At 45.8% G+C, this 22869-nt stretch overlaps 1 protein-coding gene across 1 annotated transcript; it reads right to left on the reverse strand.

Annotated features, from left to right (window-relative positions):
• Positions 1-820: 820 nt before the first annotated feature.
• Positions 821-22082, reverse strand: RGS8 (regulator of G protein signaling 8). The gene is made up of 5 exons (XM_021682575.2): positions 22057-22082; positions 19247-19348; positions 18343-18407; positions 2552-2718; positions 821-1119 (listed from the first exon to the last, which is right to left on the reverse strand). Exons 1-5 carry the CDS (start codon positions 22080-22082, stop codon positions 937-939), a joined length of 543 nt encoding a protein of 180 aa, XP_021538250.1. The 3' UTR covers positions 821-936.
• Between the last annotated feature and the right edge of the window lie 787 nt (positions 22083-22869).

The following is a 22869-nucleotide window of genomic DNA, read 5'->3' on the forward strand; positions in this document are numbered from 1 at the left end:
ACCTCCCTTTGTCAAGCTGTCTGTCATTCTAAGAGATCAGTGATGTGTGATGCCACAGGGAGGTGAGGGCAGAGAATACAGTAAGCAACAGAAAGGATATATGGTGCCCCATTGCACAAAAGTCTACTGGTGCTATGTTCCCTGGTCATTTGACTTCCGGAATACTTCTTGGTAGAATCGAGGAAGATTTGCAAGCTGTATCTTTCTTAAAAGCAGCTCCACATCAGAAGTCATGAAAGTTATCTCCCAAGACCCTTCCTGGAATTGCGAGGGTAAAAAAAGTCTTGTGAATTTCCTAGGCTAAGATGGGCAGTGATCACAGCTTTTCATACTGGTCCAGTGGAAATGGAAAAAATAGCCAACCTCATGGAGTTTGCCCCTTCTCCCAGGGCCACCTGTTAATGACAGTGCTAGAAACCTGGGATTCCCCAGAGACCTCTCTCCTACATTGTGAGGTCCCAGCACGCAGGACTGGCCATTACATTGTGACAGCAAATCACAAACATGAGCCAGAGTCTTCTAGCTCTTCCTCACAGGGGTATAGTACAAGTTAGAGTCAGGAATCTTAACTGAGGAGGGTATGGAAGTGGCGGAAATTGCATTTGCATTATTTACACATTAGCCCAGCTAGCAAATCTGCCTTCTCAGTGGAGATGACCCAAGGCATTATGGAGGGCAAGTCGCTGACCCAGAAGAAGGGTAATAGCAGCAAGGTTCTACCACTAACCGAAACACAAACATGGATAAATGGAATAGAGTCCAAGCTCTGGTGACTGGATCTTACTTTGGAATGGCCTTTCATCCATTTCTCATTCCCAGGCTCCCAACCTAAATGCCATTGCTTTTTGAACACCTATCACATTTCACGTTAGAATATGGTCTTGGCAGCAAAGGGAGGGGAAAAGCCAGTGATCTCCAAGAGTCCCCATCTGAGGTCTAACTGAGCCTCCTCTGGCTTTGGGACAGCAAATCTAAGTACATTTTGGACCTCAGGAACCTGGGATAAGAGTCTTTCTCCATGAGGCTGTGTACTTTTCCCTGGGCTTGGTCAAAGCAAGTCAGGGATGGCTCCTGCATGTTCTTCCTCGTGGCTTCTCGGGTCTGGAAGTCTATGTTTACCTGGAGACACAAACAGAGAGCATGGTCACAGGCCCTCAAGGGCCAAGGTGCCTGGCAACTGTTCCTAGCTATGTAATAATTATTAATGACAGTATCTTATATATGTCAGCTGATTCATGCTTTTCAAACTGTTTTCCTGGAGGTCATCCCTTTTGATCCCAACAAGAATCCTGTGAGGTCTGAAGACCAGATATACCTCACCCCAATTTACAGATAAGGACACTGAAGAAAGGAGATACTGAAAAGCTGGTCTAAAGTATTATGGAAAGATAGTAACAGAGTCAAGGCAAAACCCTAATCACTTAACTCCTAAGCCAGGGGTCTTCACCGTATCAGGCAAAGGGTGAGACTGAAGGTAAGTATTAATGTGGATTCCGTAAAGAAAGCTTGCCCTACCTACTAGGGAAACAAATGTCCCCGGAAGAGAGACCATGGTTATAATGGACATCTCTCTTCCAAGCAGCATTATAAGGAGCCTACAATGTCCTGGCCACTGGCCAAAGATCTCCTACATCCCAAGTCAAAGGATAATTGAAGAGTTCTAAGTATATAATGCACTGAATTATAGATAGATAGCAATCATAGATAGCAAATATTTTTCTTCTATAAAACCATCCCAAGTAAAATTCTGCTTTATAACTCAGCATAGCAATTCATTTTATTATTGTAATGATACTAAGTTATAATAAGATAATATAAATGACTGTAATGACCCATTAAGAAGCAGTGACAGGGGGTGCCTGGGTGGCTCAGTCGTTAAGTGTCTGCCTTCAGCTCAGGTCATGATCTCAGGGTCCTGGGATCGAGCCCCATGTTGGGCTCCCTGCTCAGCAGGAAGCCTGCTTCTCCCTCTCCCACTCCCCCTGCTTGTGTTCCCTCTCTCACTGTGTCTCTTTCTGTCAAATAAATAAATAAACAAAATCTTAAAAAAAAAAAAGCAGCAGTGACAGATGTTGAATAGGTGCTTTATCTCTAATACTCAGAGTAGTCTTGAAAAGTAGGGGATATTATACACTTTTACACTGGGGAAAATGTGATTCAGAGAGACTAGCAGACTTGGCCAAGATCACACAGCTAGTAACAAGATTCCAAAGTGGATGCTCATCCCATTAAGCCATGCTGCCTTCCACTAGGAAAACTAACATGGATTCAATGGCATCTACCCTTGCAGAATCCCTATAGGAACACAGGTCCTGCAGGCGCATTTTTGACAGCTAAAACATTCCTAATAGAGCTCTTTTTTAGAAGCCCTGGGCTCTGACCTTAAAAGTGATCCTTTTTTTTTTTTTTTTTTTCATTAAGAGCCATCAGAGAGGTAAGGCTCCGTTCAAAGACAGTACCCATCAAGACTGGCTTGAACCCCCACAAGGAGAGTGATGTGAGCCAGGAGCCATGGATAGAGGTCTTACAAGACTCGCCACTGCCAACACACCTCCCTCGGAGCCTGCACATCCACAAACTCTTCAAAGATCCTATGGGCCTTGGAGACCAGCTTTGCAGTTGACCTGGTCTTCTTGAACTCCTCACACGCCAGCCAGAATTCCAGGTTCTCCTCGCTGAACTCCGTCTTCAAGAAGGCACGGAATGCAGCCACCCCATCTGTGGATGTGGTGGGTGGGGAGGAAGAGAGAGAGGAAGAGGCTTAATTAAGCTCATGAACTATAGAAGCAAGAGAGAAAGGCAGCAATAATGTGAAACCAGCCCAGACTGTCCAACCCCCAGTGCCCCACATCCTCTTGAAGACTCTCTCCTAAACACACAAGTACACTCAGAGGCAAGCTCTGCTCCCGCTCAAGGACTGTAGCAATGTGAGGGAGAAATGTTGAGGAAGCCATAGTAATAATGATTATGAGAAGCCCTGGTCACTCTTCATCAGCCTTCGGGGGTCACTGCCTGTCCCCTAGTGCAGAGTCCGCTGTCCCCTGAGTCCACTGGTGAACCTGTGTTTCTAATGAGGCCAAAGTAATACTTGTAATGCATTCCCTACCCTAATCCAAGTTAACCACCCTGAAACAACAATCTGTTACAAGACAAACTACAGGAGGGTGTTAATGCCTCAGGGCAAATCCTTCACTACTACCAGAAGAACGTCTGAAAGTAAACACTGAAATTCAGTCACTAAAGCCATTCTATTACCTTCACAGGGTTCCCAGCCTCTTCTAAAAGCCTTTGAGGCCCTGTGTTTTAATGGTTTAGCCTGTGGATACTTTATTTTAAAATATCTTGCTTATCAAATTACATGGTTTAATTAAGATTAATTATAATTTTTCTCCCAAATGATTTAATTATGAACACACCTTTTCATTTTTTTTAAATCCATGTCATGCATATTGCCAAACAGAGTTTCCAATCAGAATAAGATGAGCAGGGTTACCATGTAGATTTGGAAAACAACATCCACTGATAGCCTATACATTCAGTTAATGTTTTTATATTAAGATATATTTTATAAATTATCTTAACCCTCAAAACACTCTCCTCCACTCAAATTAGAGCTATATCTTTCTACAAACTGTCCTCAGGGAATGGGCAGACACAGCCTAGAATGAGGTGACTGCATTGGTTAAAAATGACTCTGACCAGAATGTTTTCTTTCTTTTCTAAAACTTGTTAAAAGGACAATATGTCAACAGTTCTTAATTCTGAGAGAGTGGATCACCTGAGCATCTGAGGCCCACCAGTGTGCACCAGGACAACGTGCCGCCCAGGATCATCCCACGGATTGGTGGCGCCCTGCTATCAACATATTTAAATGTTTGTTTTTACTTTTGTGAGACATTTTCATTTCTAATTAAAAAGTCATTGGGTATCTTTGTCTTTCAAAATAGATGTTGTAATGTCCTACACTGGAACAACTGTCATAAAAAACCAAGACTTTTAGTTGCCAGAGCCAGGAACTTGAGAGAAAAGGGTTTTGATGGAATTCCCAAATCGAAAAGAAATCTAAGTTTGGAGGCCTGAATTTAAAGTGTTTAACAAAAGTAGGGTAGCCATGAAAACTACCCCCCGAGCCAGTACGTTTTTGAGAGTCAATGGGGGGCATGCCTATTAATTACACAGAGACAATGGGCATAAACCACGGCCACCATAGACAAAATCCAGAACATATGATCACCGTAAGACAAGACATATGGTCCTCTAAGATAAGGAGTATGGAGAAAGCAGAACATGATGTAAGGCTGTTTCCCGTCAGGCAGGATGGAAATAAAATTGCTCCTGTGCCAGGGAAGGAAGAGGAGAGTAGTGTTTAAACTCCTATGAGAGTTTGGCTCAGGGCCCCACGCACCCTCATTCTTACATTGGGTTTAAAACCCTGAGAGGAGGGAGTAGAAACCAAAGATAAAATGAGAATCAAAGAGAGCAGGAAGCACTAACATGACGAAGATTAGACAGAGAAATGGCCAGAGAATCATTCATTCATTTTAACGATTTTTTTTAAACTACCAATGTACAAAATAGGTCATAAAATCTACCCATAAAATCCCTTGTGGATGCTCTTTTTTGCCACACCTTGTCTCCACCAAGTTCTTTTAGAGGTAACCCAGAGGTTTCCCCAGGCTCTGAGGAACTCAGATCTGAGAGCTAGCCTGCCTGCCAGGAGATTGCCACTGCTTGCAGAAAGGGCCCCTGCCAGGAGATTGCCACTGCTTGCAGAAAGGGCCCCTGTAGCAGAGGCCACAGGCAGAGGTTGGCTGGAATACCATTTGGAGCTGTGGAAGCCTCCAAAGAGACTCAGTGCCCATGAGAGCCAAGGTGGAGCTGGTCCAGTAAGGTGGTCTCTGAGCAGTGACTGGTCCACACATGGCAAGAGCCATGGATGCTATCGGTGGATGCAGGGGGGACATGAGGACCACAGGCCAAAAGCCTTCTCCTGTGGGCAGGGATTGGGAAGGAAAGGGCAGGGGGAGAACCCTAAAACACTGTGCATTTATCTAAAAGAGTAAATGCAAAGTGGCTTGGAAGAGTCACTTGGAAGGGCCTCTTGTTCTTAAACTGGAAGAGACCAAATCCTTTGAATGGCAAAGCTGAAGTTTGTTGTTTGTGTTAGATTTTGTGTTGTTTTCCATCGAGAAAAAACTGAATCCAGTTACAGATAAAGAAAATTACCTTTCTGCCTCCCTTGATGGCATTGGTGAAGATAACCCTGCTAGGGAAACTCTCCGACCTCATGCGAGACAAGAGACAGACATTATCTCCCTTCACTGAAGTCTCAGCTTTGTTGGGCCTTTGTGTGGATTGAAAAAGAGAGAACACCTGCAAGGTGCTCTCAGGAATGTTGCTGTACTTCTCCCAATGTTACAGGGGAAGAAGCTGATGCTTGGAGATCAGGCTTGACGGAGTTCACGCAGGTAATACTGTGTAGCATTAAAAATACAAAGTATACTAACTCCCAACCCAACATAGCAATAATGCCTCCTCCATTCATTCACTCGCTCATTCATACACCCATTAAGGGACCCAGACAGTCTTCAAGATGTGCTAAAAACAGGCACAGCTAAGCCCTCAGAACTTGCAGTGAAAGGGCCGTTTGAGCCAAGAAAGTATAATTTGGTAGTTCCGATATACACAATAAGTGGGATGGCAGGGTAAGCATAGGTTGCTGTGAAAGCACTCAGCAGGGATGCCTCAGCCAGACCTAAGGCCCTAAGAAGGACGGAGAAGCTTCTAAGCTGAGATGTAAAGTAGGAGGAGCAGGAAGCTAACTGAAAGAAGGGAAGGGGGGATGGAGAAGAGAATTGTAGGAAGGGAGAGCCACACCAGCGAAGGCCAATAATTAAGAATGTTTGAGTAATTAGAAATAGCTCAGGAAGACTAGTGTTTAATAATAATAATCACGTAAACAATTATTGAGCCTACTTATAAGATACATCAAGAATCCTGTGAAAGAGCCAGAGAGACAGAAGGATAATACAGCACTGCAAAAACCCAGGGAAGCGAAGGTTTTGAGGAGGAGAAAGCGGCCATGTGGCCAGTGCTACCCAGAGATCAAGCTAGCTACGGTCCGAGAGGCGGTTGTTGGATTCAGTGATGAGATTCAGCGACCATGGGCAGCTGCAGCTTTAGTGGTGTGATGGGGGCCCTGGGGTGAACGTGGGGGTGAAAGAGAGGAGAGGAAGCAGAAATAGTTCATTTAGATGTTTCTTGCAAGAAGGGGAGGAGAGAGATCAGACAGCATAACTGGAAGGAAATCAGAGGTCAGGAAAGAAGGGCTTGGGGTTTTCTGGCTTTGTTGTTATTGTGTGTTTTGTTTTTTGTTTTGTTTTGTTTTGTTTTTGGTAAGATGGTCTTGAGTATGTTTGAATGCTGATCTAATCAGAAAAGACTGCTTGACTAGAAGGAGTTGAAATTGAAGGACAGAAAGAGTGTAACTGATAAAATGTTGCAGAAATAAGCCTGAGAAGAGAATTATGATGGAGCGGAAGAGAAAGGGCTGCATGTGGATACAGGGAAATTTCTAGTTTGGGTGCAGGAAAATGAAGGAATTCCTGTCTGATTTTAGCTGGAGAAGATGGTGGGACCTAGGGATGGCAGGGTTTTATTTTTATGTATTTATTTAGGATTTGGGGCATAAAATTTTATTTATTTACTACATGCCATATTTTTTGCTGGGGATTTTGCAAACACCAGCTCAATTTATTTTCACAACAATGCTGATACATAGATAGTAGCACTCTGGTTTTCCAAACGAAGACATTAAGACTTACTTACAGAAGTCGAAGATGTGTCCCAGTTCCACAGCTGGCAAGGGGAACCAAGTTTTGCTACCAGGTCCATATGACTCTAAAGCAAGATCTTTTTTAGATGTATTTGCAGGCAGAAGGAAAAGACCAAGGGAAGAGAAAGATTAAAGAATCAAAAGAATATATCTGGTGAAGACAAATCCTAGAGAAGGAGGGGGACCAAGAAGGAGTAGGAGAACTTTTCTCCCTTAAAGTCAAAAGTAGAGAAAAAGAAAGTGGGGTGGGTGAGGATAGAAAGAACTGGCCAGGGAAGGGGCATCTTTGAGATGTATAAGGCTGAACAGCTTTGATCTTCATTAATTTGGGGTGAAGTCCCCATGAAGGCAGGCTTCCTCCACGTGCTAGGCTGTGAGGATATGGCATGAGTAAATCAGATGAAGTCACCACCTCACAGAACTCAAAAGCTAGTCCAGTGTCACAGACTTTGAGCAATAATTTAAAATAATTAGTTGAATATTATAAGTCCAGTGTGTGATACAGGGGTTTGGGAAGGGTTTGGAATAGGTACTTTGGAAAAATAAGCAGGAATAGGGTAAGAAATAGGCAAAGACTTGTGAGGTCCTAGGTTCCAGCTCCTGAACATGGTTATGAGGCACCAGGAAGGGAGCAAGAACTTTTAACTCTGAGGATGCACCCATCGTTCAAAGAAAGGACCATCAGTTCTAGTTGGCAGACGAAGCTTGAACCCGGAGAACAGCAAGGATTTAGGATCTAAACGTTGGAACATAGGAAAAGAGGAGAAGGATAACCATGAGGTTAAAAAAAAAAAAAAAGGTTGACGTTAGAGAAGGAATTTTGAAAATGGACCACTGCAGGCCCTGAATGCGCACTTACTTTGGGCCAGGCACCACATTAGATGCTCTATGAACCACCAGCATTTGCTCCATATGGCAAAGTTAGAGCATAGGTCCTGAACTACTGCCATTTTGTAGAGAGATAAAGGAAGCTTAGAGAAGTGAGATCACTTGCCCAAGGTCACAGGGTTAGTAAGTGGCATGGATGCCAAACTACAAAGCCAGTGTTCTTACATGAGTCAGTGGTCCAGTCCCTGGCTCGGCAAGATGGCAGGGCCTAGAGGAAGCCTACACCAGCAATGGCTGGAGGGGCAGGGAGGGGAGTGCCATCTCAGCCCAAGACAAGGGGGCCATGAGTAACTCCACAGATGGTGATGTTTCCAGAAATGATGGCAACAGATGAGGTGGGGAGAAATCGAAAGTCACTGTGGAAGGCAGAGGAGTATCTTGGAGTAGCAGAACAACCTAGAGACAAGGATGGACATGGGCAACAGAATTCAACTGAATGACATTGGAAGCAATTGAGACTGACTCAGGCGGGGATGGGGATTTGATATAAAATGTGTGGTAAACTCATACCCAGCTCATGATCGCCTGTTGGCTTCACTGAGGCAGCCTACGGAACCCTGCCCGTCCACCTGGGACAGAAGCACCACTGTCCCAGTTGGGAGCATCTGTTCTGATCAGAGTCAGGCCCATAATTAGCTCTGTGACCTTGGACAACACATTCAACTTCCCTGGGTCTCAGCATCCTCAACTGTAAAGTGAGAGGGATGGATCCAATTAACTCTCCCTGCGTAAGATCGCTCTGCTCTGCACTCCTTTTGCAACTCAGGCCTGCGTCAGACTCAGCTCTCAGCCAACTGTTTCCCACCTCCCCCGCAGGAACATCGTCACCACCACACACTGAGGACTTACCCTGGGCCCAGTTCTGTGTTGTCCAATCTACATATATCAACTCATTCAATCTTCACACCCACCCTATTGTCAAGGCAGAGGTCCTGGAGTCAGACAGCCTGGGTCTGAATCTGTGCAACCTCAGAAAAGGGTCCTAACATCTTGAAGCCTGCTGCATCTCATCTGTAAAATGGGAATAATACTGGGACTTGCTGCCCCAGATTGTTATGAGGACGAAATGAGGCGATCCAGCAGTCAATACATGTTAGCTCTTATGGAAGCTCATTTCACAAAGAGGGAAAGTGAGACTTGGAGAGTTTAAGTTCAATGTGTGGGGTCACTCGGCCAGTAAGAGGTGGACAGTGGATTCGCACCCACATCTGTGTGACTTCAGAGCCCACTCTGCCTGTGTCTCCTCTCGTGATCGGAGAGCCTCATGTTAGCTCTCCCTCCAAAGGACGGATGGACAAAAACCCCAGATCAAGCAATCACACTGAAAGTACTAGGGCAAATGAGATGTCTAGCTCACAGAGCTGGAGGTTCTCCTGCAGGAGGACACCTGCCATCACCTTATCTGTGGTGACAACTGAGGCCATGAGGTGCTCCCAGTAACCTGGAATCTGTCTAAACTCTCTTCTCTCCTGCAGCACGGCCACCTCCCTGAGGCACAGGGCCATCCTAAAGAGCAGACTGGCACATTCCCCAGTGGTAGCCTGGGGACACTGTAACAAAGTGTGGCTAAGTGACCTTGTAAAGACGTTGAGCTCTTTCAGGCGGCCTCAACCCAAGATGCAATCACCTGAATTTCCAGAGTCGGCTTCAGAGAGAGTGGGAGGGGGACCAAAGCAAAATATGGCACTTAAAATTTGTCAGGGATTTCAAAAGAAGAGCTTGAGGAGAGATCAGAAGTTGGGGGGAGAAGGCCTAGGGAGGTGAGATGGGGAAGTGAGGGGGAGAAGGCCTAGGGAGGTGAGATGGGGAACCTGGGGGGAGAAGGCCTAGGGAGGTCCGGACCTAAGAAGCAGCATCTAGAGAACAGACTGTGGCAAAGAAAAAGCTCACAAAGCCCCACACAGACTGTGCCTGTCCACAGCCCTCGTCCTCTGCTCACCCACCCCTCTTGGTCCCAATCTCTTCCCACCCTGCCATATTCCCAAGGCTGCCTCTGAACAAGGCTGGGGTGAGGTTCACCGTGCAAACAAAAACTTCACCTGAGAACAATGGAAGTGAGAAGGGGGTGGAAGGCCCCCTGAGGCTGGAGGAGACCCTCCCCTTCCCAGAGCAGACAGCACCAGCTGCCTTTGTATACAGCCCACCTGGCCCAGACCTGGCCCACCTTTCCTGCTTAGGGGACCCAGCAAAGGAATTGTATGGGACCAGAACAGATGCTTTTCTTCCCAGCTATATCCTTTCCTCCTCCTTCTAACCCCTCCCACCTCTTCCCAGCAAACTTTCTGCCTGGTCCTCTCTCTGACTCTTCAGCATCTTTCTCAGCCCCTCATCCTTTTCTTCTGTCCTCCGTCCCTTTTTGCCCCTCCTTCCCTCTTCCCCCTTCCTTCTCTCTACCAGGACCCTCTCCTTCCCTTCTGCTTGTCCATAAACTGGGTTTGGTTAAAATGAAGGATGTCCATTTATTTCTGAAAGGCTCATGAGCATTTACTGGCATCTCTCAGTGGGACCTGCTTTGCATTAGCGGTGCTCCTCTGCCTGGGCCCCTGTGTACCCCAGACCCTGCTCCTTCCCAGGTACCTAGGGAACTGGAGGCCCCCCTTTAGTACCTCCACAGATTTCAAGAAGCTGGAAGGAGTGACTTCTCTCTGATCCCTCATACTATTCTGCCTGGGATTCTGTCCTAAAGCTCTTCTGTCCTGGCTTGGACATGTAACTAGCTCAGCACCACCTTGGGCACCATGCTTAAACACTCTGTGCCTCAGTTCCCTCATCTGTGAAATGTAGATCCTAATAGGACCTGCTCCATGGGGCTTTTGGGGTGAGGTGGAGTTAATACACACAGGGCCCAACCCTCAGTGAGGGCTCTGTGCGTCTTCGGGACCATTATACCTGTAGAGTAATCATGCAGAGTAAACACACCTAATTCCCCCGAACAATCCTGGTCACTTAAAGGTGGTAGGTGGTAAACAGTTCAGGAAGATGGAAGAGAAACAGAAGGATCTGCCTTTTTTTTTTTTAGTTTCATTTTTTCAGTTCACTTTGGTTTTCTTTGTATGGCATGCTAAGAAGTCAAGGCTCTATGAACATTACACATTTTTTTTTAATTAGTATCCGTCCAGTCGCAGGAAGGGAAAGGCTTATGTCCAGGATTCCTAGAACACTCGGCAGAATCCGGGCATCCCCCTGAGCATGCACAGAATCTACAAGAACATCCCCATGGCCACACATGCTGCTGCCCACCGGCACTCTCCTGCTTGGTTCTGTGATGCAGGGTGCTTACATAAGAAAAGAAATTGGGTCACTATGAATGAGCAGTGCAGCTGGTGCAGCAGGGAGGGTGGCTTAGGTAACAGTTCAAGGTCCAGGAGCCCTGATACAGCTGGCATGTGGGTGGGCTTGAGCCTCACTCATTTCCCAGGCTTGGAAACATACCAGATCACAAGAAAGATTTTTTGGGGGGGCAGGGGGAACCTCTCTGTTTACTAAAGTGCTGTCCCAAAGACCAGAGCCCTCTTGCATCCCTCATCAATAGGAAAAAAATAAACTGGTGAATGGGTTCCAAGGTCAGACATTGGATAGGAAAGGAAAATATATTTATAAAATCCAGGATACATATACTAATGGTGAAGTCAAAAATCTCTTTCATTCACAACTGAGTTCACCACTTTGAAATTTGTGATGAGAACAGCAGTAGGATCAAAGTCTTTTTTGTGTGCGTTATCTGTAAAATACAGGTTTTTTAAAACAAATAACGGGCTTAGCAAGGTTTAGGTAAGGAGATTATTTAGAGAATAAACCATTTCCAGTTACTGACATTTATTGGAAGCAACTGCCATGCTAATTATACTTCAGTCTTGTGATTAACATAATTTTCTTCAATGATCTTCACTTTGTTAGTATACATACAGCAAGATGGTATGTTACAATAGTAGTAGGACCTGACAGTTGTTAGACTCTTTGAGCCAGAAGGGACATGAGAGACCCTAGGATCAAGCCCTAAACTGGACACAAGGGAATGGTGAGGCTCTAAGGTTGAGTGGCTTCTTATTCCTAGGACATGGTAGCAGCAGACTGCGGACAGCCTGGGTCTTACAACTCCCATTCCAATGTTCTTTACTATTTCATCAAGCAGAAGCTGGGTCAACTATCATGAGAAATTAGCAAGGAGTTTTCTATTTAAGGGAAGACAAAAGAGAAGGGTCCCTGGTAGGGTAAAAGCATTCACAAATGACTCCTTCAATACCAGAGAAATATTATAAAACTCCAGGTGCACCAGTCCCTCACCTAAAAGATTCTAAATGTCCAGGAATATTTGTCTAACTAGCCTGATATAGGAACACTGCTGGGAAGCTCAAAGAGGGAATATATCAGATTCGCCTGCAGGCCTTTTGAAAACCAAATCCCCAGAGGGAGTCTCTCACAGTCCCTGAGGGGAAGTTGGGAAGGGATGAGGGAGGGGTGCCAAAAGCTCATGAGGCAAAGGAGGGTGAGGTATTATGGAATTTGAATAAGCCCCCTTGCGATTCTAATACAGTCCCCACTCAACCCTTGCGTTCAGCCTTCAGCTGCCTGTGGAAAGAAGCTGATGTCATCTCTAGCATACAGGAAGTGTGAAATCCATGTTTTCTCAGTGAACTGAATGTTGTATTACAGCAAAAATAATCCAAATCGTTCTCCTCTATGGAGCACCCCCATCTCACGTTCTCATGCTCAGCATTTCACAACCACAATCACAATTAATTCTCAAAACAACTGTGCAAGGCAAGTCTTACTCCCCTTTTACAGATGAGGAAAGCAAGGTTTAGAGAGGTGATGTAACTGGCTGGAGGTCACATAGCTAGCAAGCAATGGAATGGGTGTTGGAGGCCCATCCAATTGCTTTTCATTCAAACGCTTTGCAGCAGGCTTGGATTCTTTATAATAGAATTATCTATTCCAGGCACTCCTTGTAGAAAGGCTAAATGCACCCATATTCCTGGGTGCAAGTAAAAATGATAGCAATGCAGACAGGTTAGCAAGGAGGAAGAAAAGCTTCTTTTCGATCCGTGTCGACTTCCCATATCTCTTTCTAACCCTTAGCCTCCATTTATCCAGAAAACGCACTTGCTGTATATGTTTATTTACTGCGAACAGCGTCCACTATACCTGCTAGGTAGCTGGCATCGGTGATCCATGGACGTCATACCATCGAAGGGACATTGGAAGGCTGTAATGCAGTGTTCAGTGGGTTTCTTGGAAAGCACAGGCCACCTGCCTCCCAAGATGCTCCAGATCCATGCTTTACTTCCCTATGTTTTAGAGCAGTGCTTCTCAAGCTTTGGTGGGCATAAATATTACTGGAGGGCTTGAGGAAAAATTACTGCACCCCACCCCCCAGAGATACTGACCCAGTAGGTCTGAGACAGAACTCCAGAATTTTCATCTCTTCCAAGTGCCCAGCAGCTGCTGGTGCTGCCTTCTTTGGATCACACTTGGAGTAACACTGTTCTAGGATTTTTTGGCTTGGAGAAGGATGTGGGGAGGGCGAGGCAATAAATGGGAACCGGATAGTTAAACTGTACATTCTAAAGCTAAGGACCGTTTGGATGAATAATTAAGGAATTTCATTAGCTTTAAAAACTAGATTTAAAAACTAGATCTAAAAACTAAATTTTAGCTAATAAAAACTTTCATGTTTTTACTTGTTTTGGGTTTTCTGCTTGGTTGCTGTGTGACCAGATCAAGTCATTGTATTTTCCTATATCTCAATCATTATCCCAGAGGGGCTAATTTTAAAAAACTAAAAGCTTCTTTATTGGTCTCCTTTTCTCAGAGATGGATACTAACTCTGTGAATGCAAAAGAGCTTTCAATTGTACTAGTCCACTAACCTGGCATTCTCTGGGCCTGGCGGGGACAGGTCAGCATAGACCCTCCACACTCTGTGCAAACAATGAAACAAAGCCAAGGACCAAATGGATGCCCAGGGTGAGGTGCTCTGTCATCCAGGTGTGGGATCAGGCTGAAAAAAGGAAAAGGAAGGAGAAGGAACCCTGTCTACACTGTCCCCTTAAAACTGGAATGAATCCAACTTTTATGTCCCCCTCAAAAAAAAAAAAAAATCCCACAAAGGAAGGAAGGAGGAAGGAAAGAAGGAAGGAAGGAAGGAGAATCAGAGTTTGAACTGATTTAGAGCTCAGGACTGAATGTCCCACTAAAAGCTGGACAAATAACAAGCATATGCCTGAACATCATGAGGAAATCAAAGCAAAAGACATACAGTTTTGTGCACGCTCTCCCCCAACCCGTCAGGAAAAATTTCCCACAAGCTGGGAGCCTTCACTCTCCTGGGTATGAGCTGCAGAGACAGGAAGTCTTCTGGGTGTGTGCACACACACACACATGCACACACACACACCCTCGGGGGCAGCCTAGGTGCACAGCTCACAGACACCAAGTCTAACTGTCCCTGAGTGAGCAGGAAAAAGATGCCAAATTAACCCACATTAGAAATCCTTTGGAAACAAACTGAGGGTTCTAGAGGGGAGTAGGGGGATGGGTTAGCCCAGTGATGGGTATTAAAGAGGGCACGTATTGCATGGAGCACTGGGTGTTATACGCAAACAATGAATCATGGAACACTACATCAAAAGCTAATAATGTAATGTATGGTGACTAACATAATAAAATAAAAAATAAAATAAAATAAAATAAATCCTTCGCTGGGGCGCCTGGGTGGCTCAGTTGGTTAAGCGTCTGCCTTCAGGTCAGGTCAGGATCCCAGGGTCCTGGAACCGAGCCCCATGTCTGGCTCCCTGCTCAGCGGGGAGTCTGCTTCTCCCTCTCCCTCTGCCTGCCGCTCCCCCTGCTTGTGCTCTCTCTCTCTCTGTCAAATAAATAAATAAATAATCTTAAAAAAAAAGAAATCCTTTATTAGCTAATAAAGTCATCAGCAATTTTAATTTTATTTTTCATTTCTTAGTTTAAAAAAAAAAAACCCTCAGCAGGTATCTATCCCCCAGACCTCCGTGCATGCTTCTTCAGCTTTATCCTTGTAAGCAAATGTGATTGGAAACCAAACTGCTCCAAATATTTACTTTCCAGATTTCTTTTCCCTCTTAAGTTTAAAAAGTAAAGTTGCTTTCTTCTTTTCCTGAGGTTTGAACCTGAGAAGTGCTGCCTACACAGCGGGACCCTGTCAAGGAGAGAAAGCCTCATAACACAAGTGCTTTAGCCCCTCATTTGGTTGCTTGAACCATTTCAGTTTTGAAGGCGTTTTACATAACCCTGCAAGCAGCGCTGACTCAAACCACCTGCCTAGGTGTTTGCTAATGGCCAGTCTCAGCATCCTAGAACAAGAGGGTAGGACTGGATCCCCAGTGTCTGAGACATCCTCTTCCAGATCCTTCAGTGCATAGATGAAGAACCAGATTTTCCGGGCGCCTGGGTGGCTCAGTTGGTTAAGCGACTGCCTTCGGCTCAGGTCATGATCCCAGAGTCCTGGGATCGAGTCCCACATCGGGCTCCCTGCTCTGCGGGAGGCCTGCTTCTCCCTCTGACCCTATCCCCTCTCATGCTGTTTCTCTCTCTCTCTCTCTCTCAAATAAATAAATAAATAAAATCTTTAAAAAAAAAAAAAAGAAAAAAGAAAGAACCAGATTTTCCAAGAGATTGAGGGATTCCGTTAAGGCTACCCAGCTATTTGGAAGCAGAAGTGAGTTAAAATCGTCCTTACGCAGGTCTGACAACCAGCTAATGTTCGTAACTTAATTGTACAGAAGCATGTTCTCCAATTAAGTGGAAACCATGCTCTAAACCCAAAGCAGACCTGCTGCTGTCAGGTCAGTGAGGACTTCTAATACTGACAGAATGGAATTGAAGAGGAACACCGAATGTCAGGATTCTATTTGAAATCTTGAAGCTCCCTCGTCTGTAGGCAGCACACTGTATTATTTCTTATGTGATTTGTATGCATGTCCATGTCTCCGAAGGCTGCACTCTCCACCTGGGAGGTACTGTCCTGTTCATCTTGGTGCCCTCGCCCCCAACCAGCTGCTTAGCACAGACTTCAAACATCATGAACACTTAGTACACCTTTCTTTAAATAAATGAGTGCCCAAAACAGCCAGGCAGAGCAGGGAGGGTAAAGATGCTCTATAAATTGAGAATGGGAACAAAAATAATTATCTGAATTATCCGAAATAGAAAACTCAGGGAGGACAGTTTCCTAGGTATAGAGGATTACCAGGGGGGTGGTTTCTAGACTAATGCACATTTTTTTCCGGAAGCTCATTCAGTGATTCTCCTTTCTTTACTTTTTAGGACATTTTGCTATCTTAATTGAAAGCCCTGCACACCTCTGATCAACTGCTGTCCCTCCTAAGGGACCAGCACACATGCAATCCCTTTGGAAAAGATTAATCAGCCCTAATTGAGTCACAATATTAGCCCAAATTAATTAGACTTTAAGAAAGTTGTCAACACCCTTCAAGGTAACCTGGCTCTGTCGCCTCCCAGGGAGGAGTCGGTCAAGCTCTAAAACCTTGCAATTCTGCCAGTGACCCATGAATACAGGCCTCTTTCTTCTCAAAGACATTTACTCCATTGGCTTTTTATTTCTGTACTAAACAGAAATCAAAACAGAACATCAGACTCCAAGAAGGATCACAGAACTTTACAGTTCATTCTGCAGTGGTCTGACAAAGAAGCAATCTGGTGTCAGCTTGTAATCCCTTAGTGGAATCCCCATCTCAGAAAAGTGTTACTGCATTCCTGGAAACCGAAGCCATCCCCCATAGAAGCAGAAGCAAGCATCTTCAGATCTAAAAGTCATTGAATCAAATAACATGGAAGCTCTTAAATCTCCAGGTCTTGCCACTGCAGCAATCCAAATATACCCTGAGATCGCATCCGTTAATTGAACCACCATAAACTCTGTCTGTAATGGCTCAGCATTAATAATTGGTGGTGAAATTTGCAAACCTATTCTTAAGGCACGTTTATTTTGCATTCAATAAATAAAAGCATCATTTAAAAAAAAATACCACCATATTCTTTCAAAATACCTTTAAGTAGAGAACCCCAAATCATCTAAAGGTGTCCTCTTATGAAGATTCCCTGACCCAGGTGACAGGTAGCACACAGGTATTTCTATCACCATTTCGGAATGAGGAAACAGCCTCAGGGACTTGAACTAAGTGAGTCAGTCATGAGGCTGAAATAGAAACCAAACTCCAAGATGACCTTGAAGCAAATGCAGCCAGAAAAGAAGGTGTAAGTTAATAGTGACGTTTGTTTAGCCTATTGTGACTCCAGAAAACAAGTCAAAATGGCCTCATAAAGAACAAGCCTGGGGCACCTGGGTGGCTCAGATGGTTAAGCGTCTGCCTTCAGCTCAGGTCACGATCCCAGGGTCCTGGGATCGAGCCCCACATCAGGCTCCTGGCTCAGCCGGGAGTCTGCTTCTCCCTCTCCCCCTGCCTCTCCCCCTGCTCATGCTCTCTCTCTCTCTGTATCTCTGTGTCTCAAATGAATAAATAAAATCTTTAAAAAAAAAAAAAAAAAAGAACAAGCCTTACTGTCGAATCCTAACTATCACTGTACATATGCCATTACCTTGGCAAATTCACCACATAAGCTTGCTGTTTGTGACATAAGCCATATGTCACACACACTGTATCTCTGCTGCCTTGTTTTCCTTCCTAAGTGTAATCCATAGAACGCTAAAATGACTATTTGTCTCACAAAACTACATGCTACAAATATATGCTTATTCTTAGATTTTGCATTTCATTTTAAAATCTATTCAAGAGCATTTAGTAACCAGTTTATTAGGATCAGGGGCCTAGTCAGAGGGAAGTGCTCAACCAGCTGAAAGAAAAATCACCTCTAAAGACATCTGAAGATTGGGGGAGTCCATCAAGGCCACTCAATTGTCTAGTAGCTGAGCTGGGTCAAAATCAAGAACACAGGTCTGACTACCAACCAGAGCTACACAGTTTGGCCGGCGTCAAGGTGTCCTTCCCACAGGGAAATATGCATGATTATTTCTGCAATTTTTTTGGGGGGGTGGGTATGGGAAAACAGAAGAGGAGAGACAGCAGAAATGCATTCTAGTAAAACCCACACCCAGCCAGAAACTGAGGAGTGTGATACAGCCGGGGTAGTAAACCCCCAAAATAAAAAACAAGAAAACACAAAACTCTGCCAACTCAAGCGACTAACAAAATGCACACAATATTCATTTGATGGATAAGTAAACCAAGACTCTGCAGCGACTTGGCGGGGAAGGTCATTTAATTTTATAAACAAGATCTAGGATGGACACTAGACTGTCATTCCCACTGAGCCCATCACTCCAACTCCCTAAACTAAATTCTTTCTTGCTAAAACTGCCGAAAACATGAAGGCTTCTTGGGACCATCCTTTCAACCCAGAACACAGAAAAGAAGGCCCTCTTCCCACTACATTTAAATTACGTCTTGTTATCTATATACTCCCCTAAGCAGGAGGCTCTGTGAGCGCAGGGACTGGAGCTGTCTGGGGCACCTGGCGTAGTACCTGCATCATGGTGGGCATTTGGTGCCTCTTTTGCTAAATGGATGATTTGCCGCAACATGACGAAACCTGAATTCTACTTACACTTATGGGACAGAAGCACGTCAAAGGAATCTGCCCACCTCGTGGCTTCTTCTGTGGATAGTCTCCTAGGAAAGAAGAAACATCTCTCTTGAATATTTCTGAAATGACCCTCCTTCTCCATCAGCAACCACTGAGATTTGCTCGGGGAAACAAATCAGAACAATGGCGGGCGGGGGGTGGGATGCAAATGAAAACCACCTGGATTCCTGCAAGTCTGTTGCTGTAAGTGTGTACATTCTTAACTAACTGATGGCAAACCTCAGTACTGGAATTCAGTGTATTTGTATATTGGCTTTCAGTCTAAAGAACCAAGCTAAATAAGCGCAGGATATAAAGTTGTCAAGATAACAATGGAAAGAATCTGGCCTTAGCGTCAGAAAAAGTAGGCTGAGCTCCCGACTCCATATTTTACCATGACCCTAATCTCTTCACCTCTGCAATGGGGATCACGATGCCCACATCCCCAAACCCTGTGAGGGTTAAATGAGGTGCATCTATGACATCATTGAACCCAGTAGTTGCCCAGTATAGGCACTGAATCCAAATTATCTGAACCTAAGCAGAGTTTTAGAACACATTTGAGTGTTTGTTTCCAAACTGAGAGCTCAGACTGACAACTAAGTAGAACCAAGAAGCATCCTTCACCACAGCTTTATAAGAGTGGTGGATAATACGGTTTTCTGAAAAGTAAAAAGAGGGTCCCTATTCTGAGTTAGGTCACACATTCTGAAAAGGAAAATTCACATCCATGCACTCAAGGATGTAAAAGGAGCCGCCAAGTGGCAGGAATTTATTGTCCCTCGGCTCATCTGGTCAACAACTCACTAGAGAACAGGTCCTACAGCTCAGTGGTGGGTGCCCCACGGTGAGCACCCTGGGAATGCCGTGTGGCCAAACTACTCACTTTAGAGCACGGTTGGGTTTGTCGGGAAGAATAGCTGTGAAATCGCTACACGAGTCTGACTTGTGAGACAGGCATCCCAGGCGGGTCCTCATCCCTTTGTTCCTGCAAGAAGCACAGGGGCAGAAGGACGGGGAACTGTCATGATCATAGCTGTCAGCTCTATAAAGGGCACCGGAAACTCTGCTGCAGGAGCCCGCACTGCCTCCCCTGACCCCCCATCCTTCCCCAGGGGGCCCCTAAAGATTTCATGAACAAGAGGAGAAATACCTAGAAGATCAAGGGATATATATACTCACTCCCTAACTTGACTCCTGGCATAGTAATAAGTACCCTACCCCTAGAGGCTTAATGCTCTTTCAAAGCGAACATGCAAGTTGATAGTAAGTCAATGAAGGTCATTATCTTGGAAGAATTTCTAAATTAAGATTCTCTGTAGGGAAAGGAAATACAGTGAAGACAAAATAACAATCCACATTTTGCTCTCCCATCAGGAGGGCAAGACAGCCGCAGCTCCTAATTGCAAAGCCCCAGAAGAGGTACCCACACACACGCACGCACGGAGAGTAGAGGGTTGCTTGCATAATACAGGGGTGCGTATCACAGAACCTCCAAGCACAAATGAAGCTTCCAGGCAAATTAATTCTGACTCAGGTGCTCCCCACTCATCCCCCAAACCTGGGGATACAGATTCATGAATGGCTACGGACCAGCCAGGACCAACACCTGCAGGTGAGGGCCAGAGCAGCTGGTACAATCAGCAGCTAAGAACCAGGGCCCCTTTCTCCATTCTTTTAGTTACTTAACTAAGCTCTCATATTCCTATTTGTATTTTGGCTTCTCTTAATCAACCTGTTTAAAACTTTAGCATGTATGTTTAAAATTCTCATATTTTTTATTTTCCTAAGGACCAGACATTTACATGTTATCTGTTATGGAAGGTCCGATGAGGAATTACACTAATGTCTCTCTCCAACGTCCAACATTAGCCCCTTTTTACCTTTAACCACAGATCAGCAAACTGTGTCCCTGAGAGATGCCTGTTTGTGTAAATAAAGTTTTATTGGAACACAACAACACCCATTATTTACATATTGTCTAAAGCTGCTTTCGAGCACCAGGGCCGAGTTGGGTGGTTGCAACACAGACTGTATGGCCCATAGAACTCAAAATATTTACTCTCTGGCCCCTGACAGAGTAAGTTTACTGACCCCTGACCTTTAACCCATGGCAGCTCCTCACATGGAGAGCAAAGGGAAGTGGGAAGGGTTGGCTGTAATCCAATCAGGACCAAAGAGTGACTTATAAAAGGGCACTGCCACGTGCACGCTGGTAACAATGTGCCACAGAAATAGTCCCAGAGATGTTATTCTCCACGTGGAAAGGAAGTCCTTCTAGCCTGGCTTTCCCTTCCCCTGATTTGTGAATCCCGGGCCTGGGCAGAGACGCTAGAGGCCGTCCAATTCAATCTCTTCCTTTCACTCCAAATGGGCATCCATCCCTGACCCAAGCTAGTTATTCACAGAAATCTTATCCAACAAATCTAGTGGGATGGTATTATATTTGGCAAGGATTGACAACATTTGTATTCCACAGCCCATCTCCAAGAGCCTTTTAAAGCTGGAACATCCAAGTTCCCAGATATATCCCCTCTCCTGCAGAAAACTGGGCCTGCACGTCCTGTGCCCCCACCTCTTATCTCTGCCAGGCGCATGATGAAGCCATCAATTTTGTGGCGTTTTGAAACATTGGCGATAGCTATTATCTCTCCTGCGATGGTGAGCATCCTATGTCCACTCACTCTTATAAATCACAGGGTGCTCTGCCCCCAGGCCACGCGAGTAACTGATTAAGGGCCTTAGAGGCACCACATTCCATGAATTCAAGGAAAGGTCTTGCTTGGGCTGCACCAAGGCCAAAACCCAACTTCCAGTGAGTCAGTTCACTCCTCGGTGCCCCAGGATCATCAATCACAGAATAGTCAGGTCGATGCCCCCAAGAGCAATTAAGAGGACTTCAAAAAAATGGCAAATCCACACAAGCCATCTAACAACGTTTAGCAGGGGCTAAACCCTTTAAATGTAAAGGGTATACTCGTTACCGAGACAACAGTGGTTCTCCCCAATAGTTTCCAGAAATCTTCCACAAAATATTCTTTGGGGCCCAATGGTTTTGATTTTCCATCTGGTCTAGCTGAGATCTGAATTATAACCTTGTTAGTTAGGTTTGAAATAATGGAAGCAGAAGTGAGAGTCAAAGGTTAAAGTTACTTAAAAAGGAAGGAAGGAGGGAGGGAGGGGAGGAGGGAGGGAGGGGAAGGAAGGAGGAGGAAGGGAGGGAGGGAGGGAAGAAGGAGGAAGGAGGGAGGGAAGGAGGGAGGGAGGGGAAGGAGGGAGGGAGGGGAAAGAGGGAGGAGGAAGGGAGGGAGGGAGGGAAGAAGGAGGAAGGAAGGAGGGAGGGAGGGAGGGAGGGAACGAGGCAACAAAAGTAAAAAGAAGTAAGCTTGCCCTTATCTTTCTTTCCTGTGCCAGGACCGTATAGAGGTCCCTAAATGGTTCGATGCAAGCTCATGCACAGTCCCACCCCATGAGTCCCGCCAGTCAATGAGAGGGTTTGGCACTGAGGTAGGTCCTGCTTGCAAGGCCACGACTTTGCAAGAAGCACCCCAGAAAGGAGAGCACCGTCCACACCAATGGCCTGAGGGGACGGACCACCCATGGGAGTCGAAGGCCGGGCAGGCTCACACAGCAGGGGGGTGGGAAGGGGCAGAGAGGGGGAAGGGCAGGGGCGGGGAGACAGGTGAGCGTCATTACCTGCGTGGCATCAGTAAAGCGGCCATACAGGCACGCGCTTACGGTTAACCCTCTGGCCGGTGTGCAGGGACGTCAGGGCGGGAGATAGGACTGCGGGGCACAGGGATTTACCCTTTCACGTCCTCTCACCTAAAATCAAAGAATCTGCTGTAAGAGGGGAGCAGCCCTCTCTTATCTGACTGTGCTACAAATCCTCTTGGATGGCTTTCCTCTGACAGAGGGCCTCCCCCAACACAGCCCCTTCCCCACAAATGCCTGCTTGTCCTGATGAAGGATGACCAGCTAAGGATGACCTGGGACAAATTGCTGGCTGTATTCGCATTGCTGCCTGTTGGTCAGGAGCTCCTATTTCCCCAAACACTGGCCATGACAGTGAAGTGGGGCACATTGCCCCAGGGGAGGAAGGCTCGGGCCTGGCAAGCCAAAAATTACTGCTCTTTGTCTTATTGCAGTGGGGCCCAAGTGACCAGCCAGCCAGGGATGGTGGGGGAAGGGGGGGTCAGCACTTGCTCCAGAATTCCTTGACTGGCTGCTCTTCTGATTCTGGCCTGCCTCTCAGGGAACCTGTCCTGGAGTCCTGGAGCTTTGGGAGGGTGTGAGCAGGGGGAAGGGTGGAGTAACTCCAAGGGAGACTAGTCAGGCCCCTGTCACTGCACAGGCCTGCTCCTTTGCAGGATCGCAGGCACAAACTGAAGAAATGAATATGCAAGCCACTCTCTCTTGCCCAGATGGAGGCCACCCGACCTTCCTCAACCTGGGACTGGCCCATTCCAGACCTGAAGTGGGGAGAAAGTCTGGAAAGGGGATACTGAG

Source organism: Neomonachus schauinslandi, chromosome 6 (genome assembly GCF_002201575.2).
Source record: "Neomonachus schauinslandi chromosome 6, ASM220157v2, whole genome shotgun sequence".
Classification (NCBI taxonomy): domain Eukaryota; kingdom Metazoa; phylum Chordata; class Mammalia; order Carnivora; family Phocidae; genus Neomonachus; species Neomonachus schauinslandi.

Coding starts and splice junctions, on each gene's coding strand:
- RGS8 (XM_021682575.2), bottom strand. CDS start 22,082: ATGGCCGCTTTACTGATGCCACGCAG. Junction 18,408..19,246: donor AAACCCAACCGTGCTCTAAA/GTGAGTAGTTTG, acceptor CTTCTTTCCTAG/GAGACTATCCACAGAAGAAG. Junction 1,120..2,551: donor ATGTGCAGGCTCCGAGGGAG/GTGTGTTGGCAG, acceptor TTGTGTCTCCAG/GTAAACATAGACTTCCAGAC.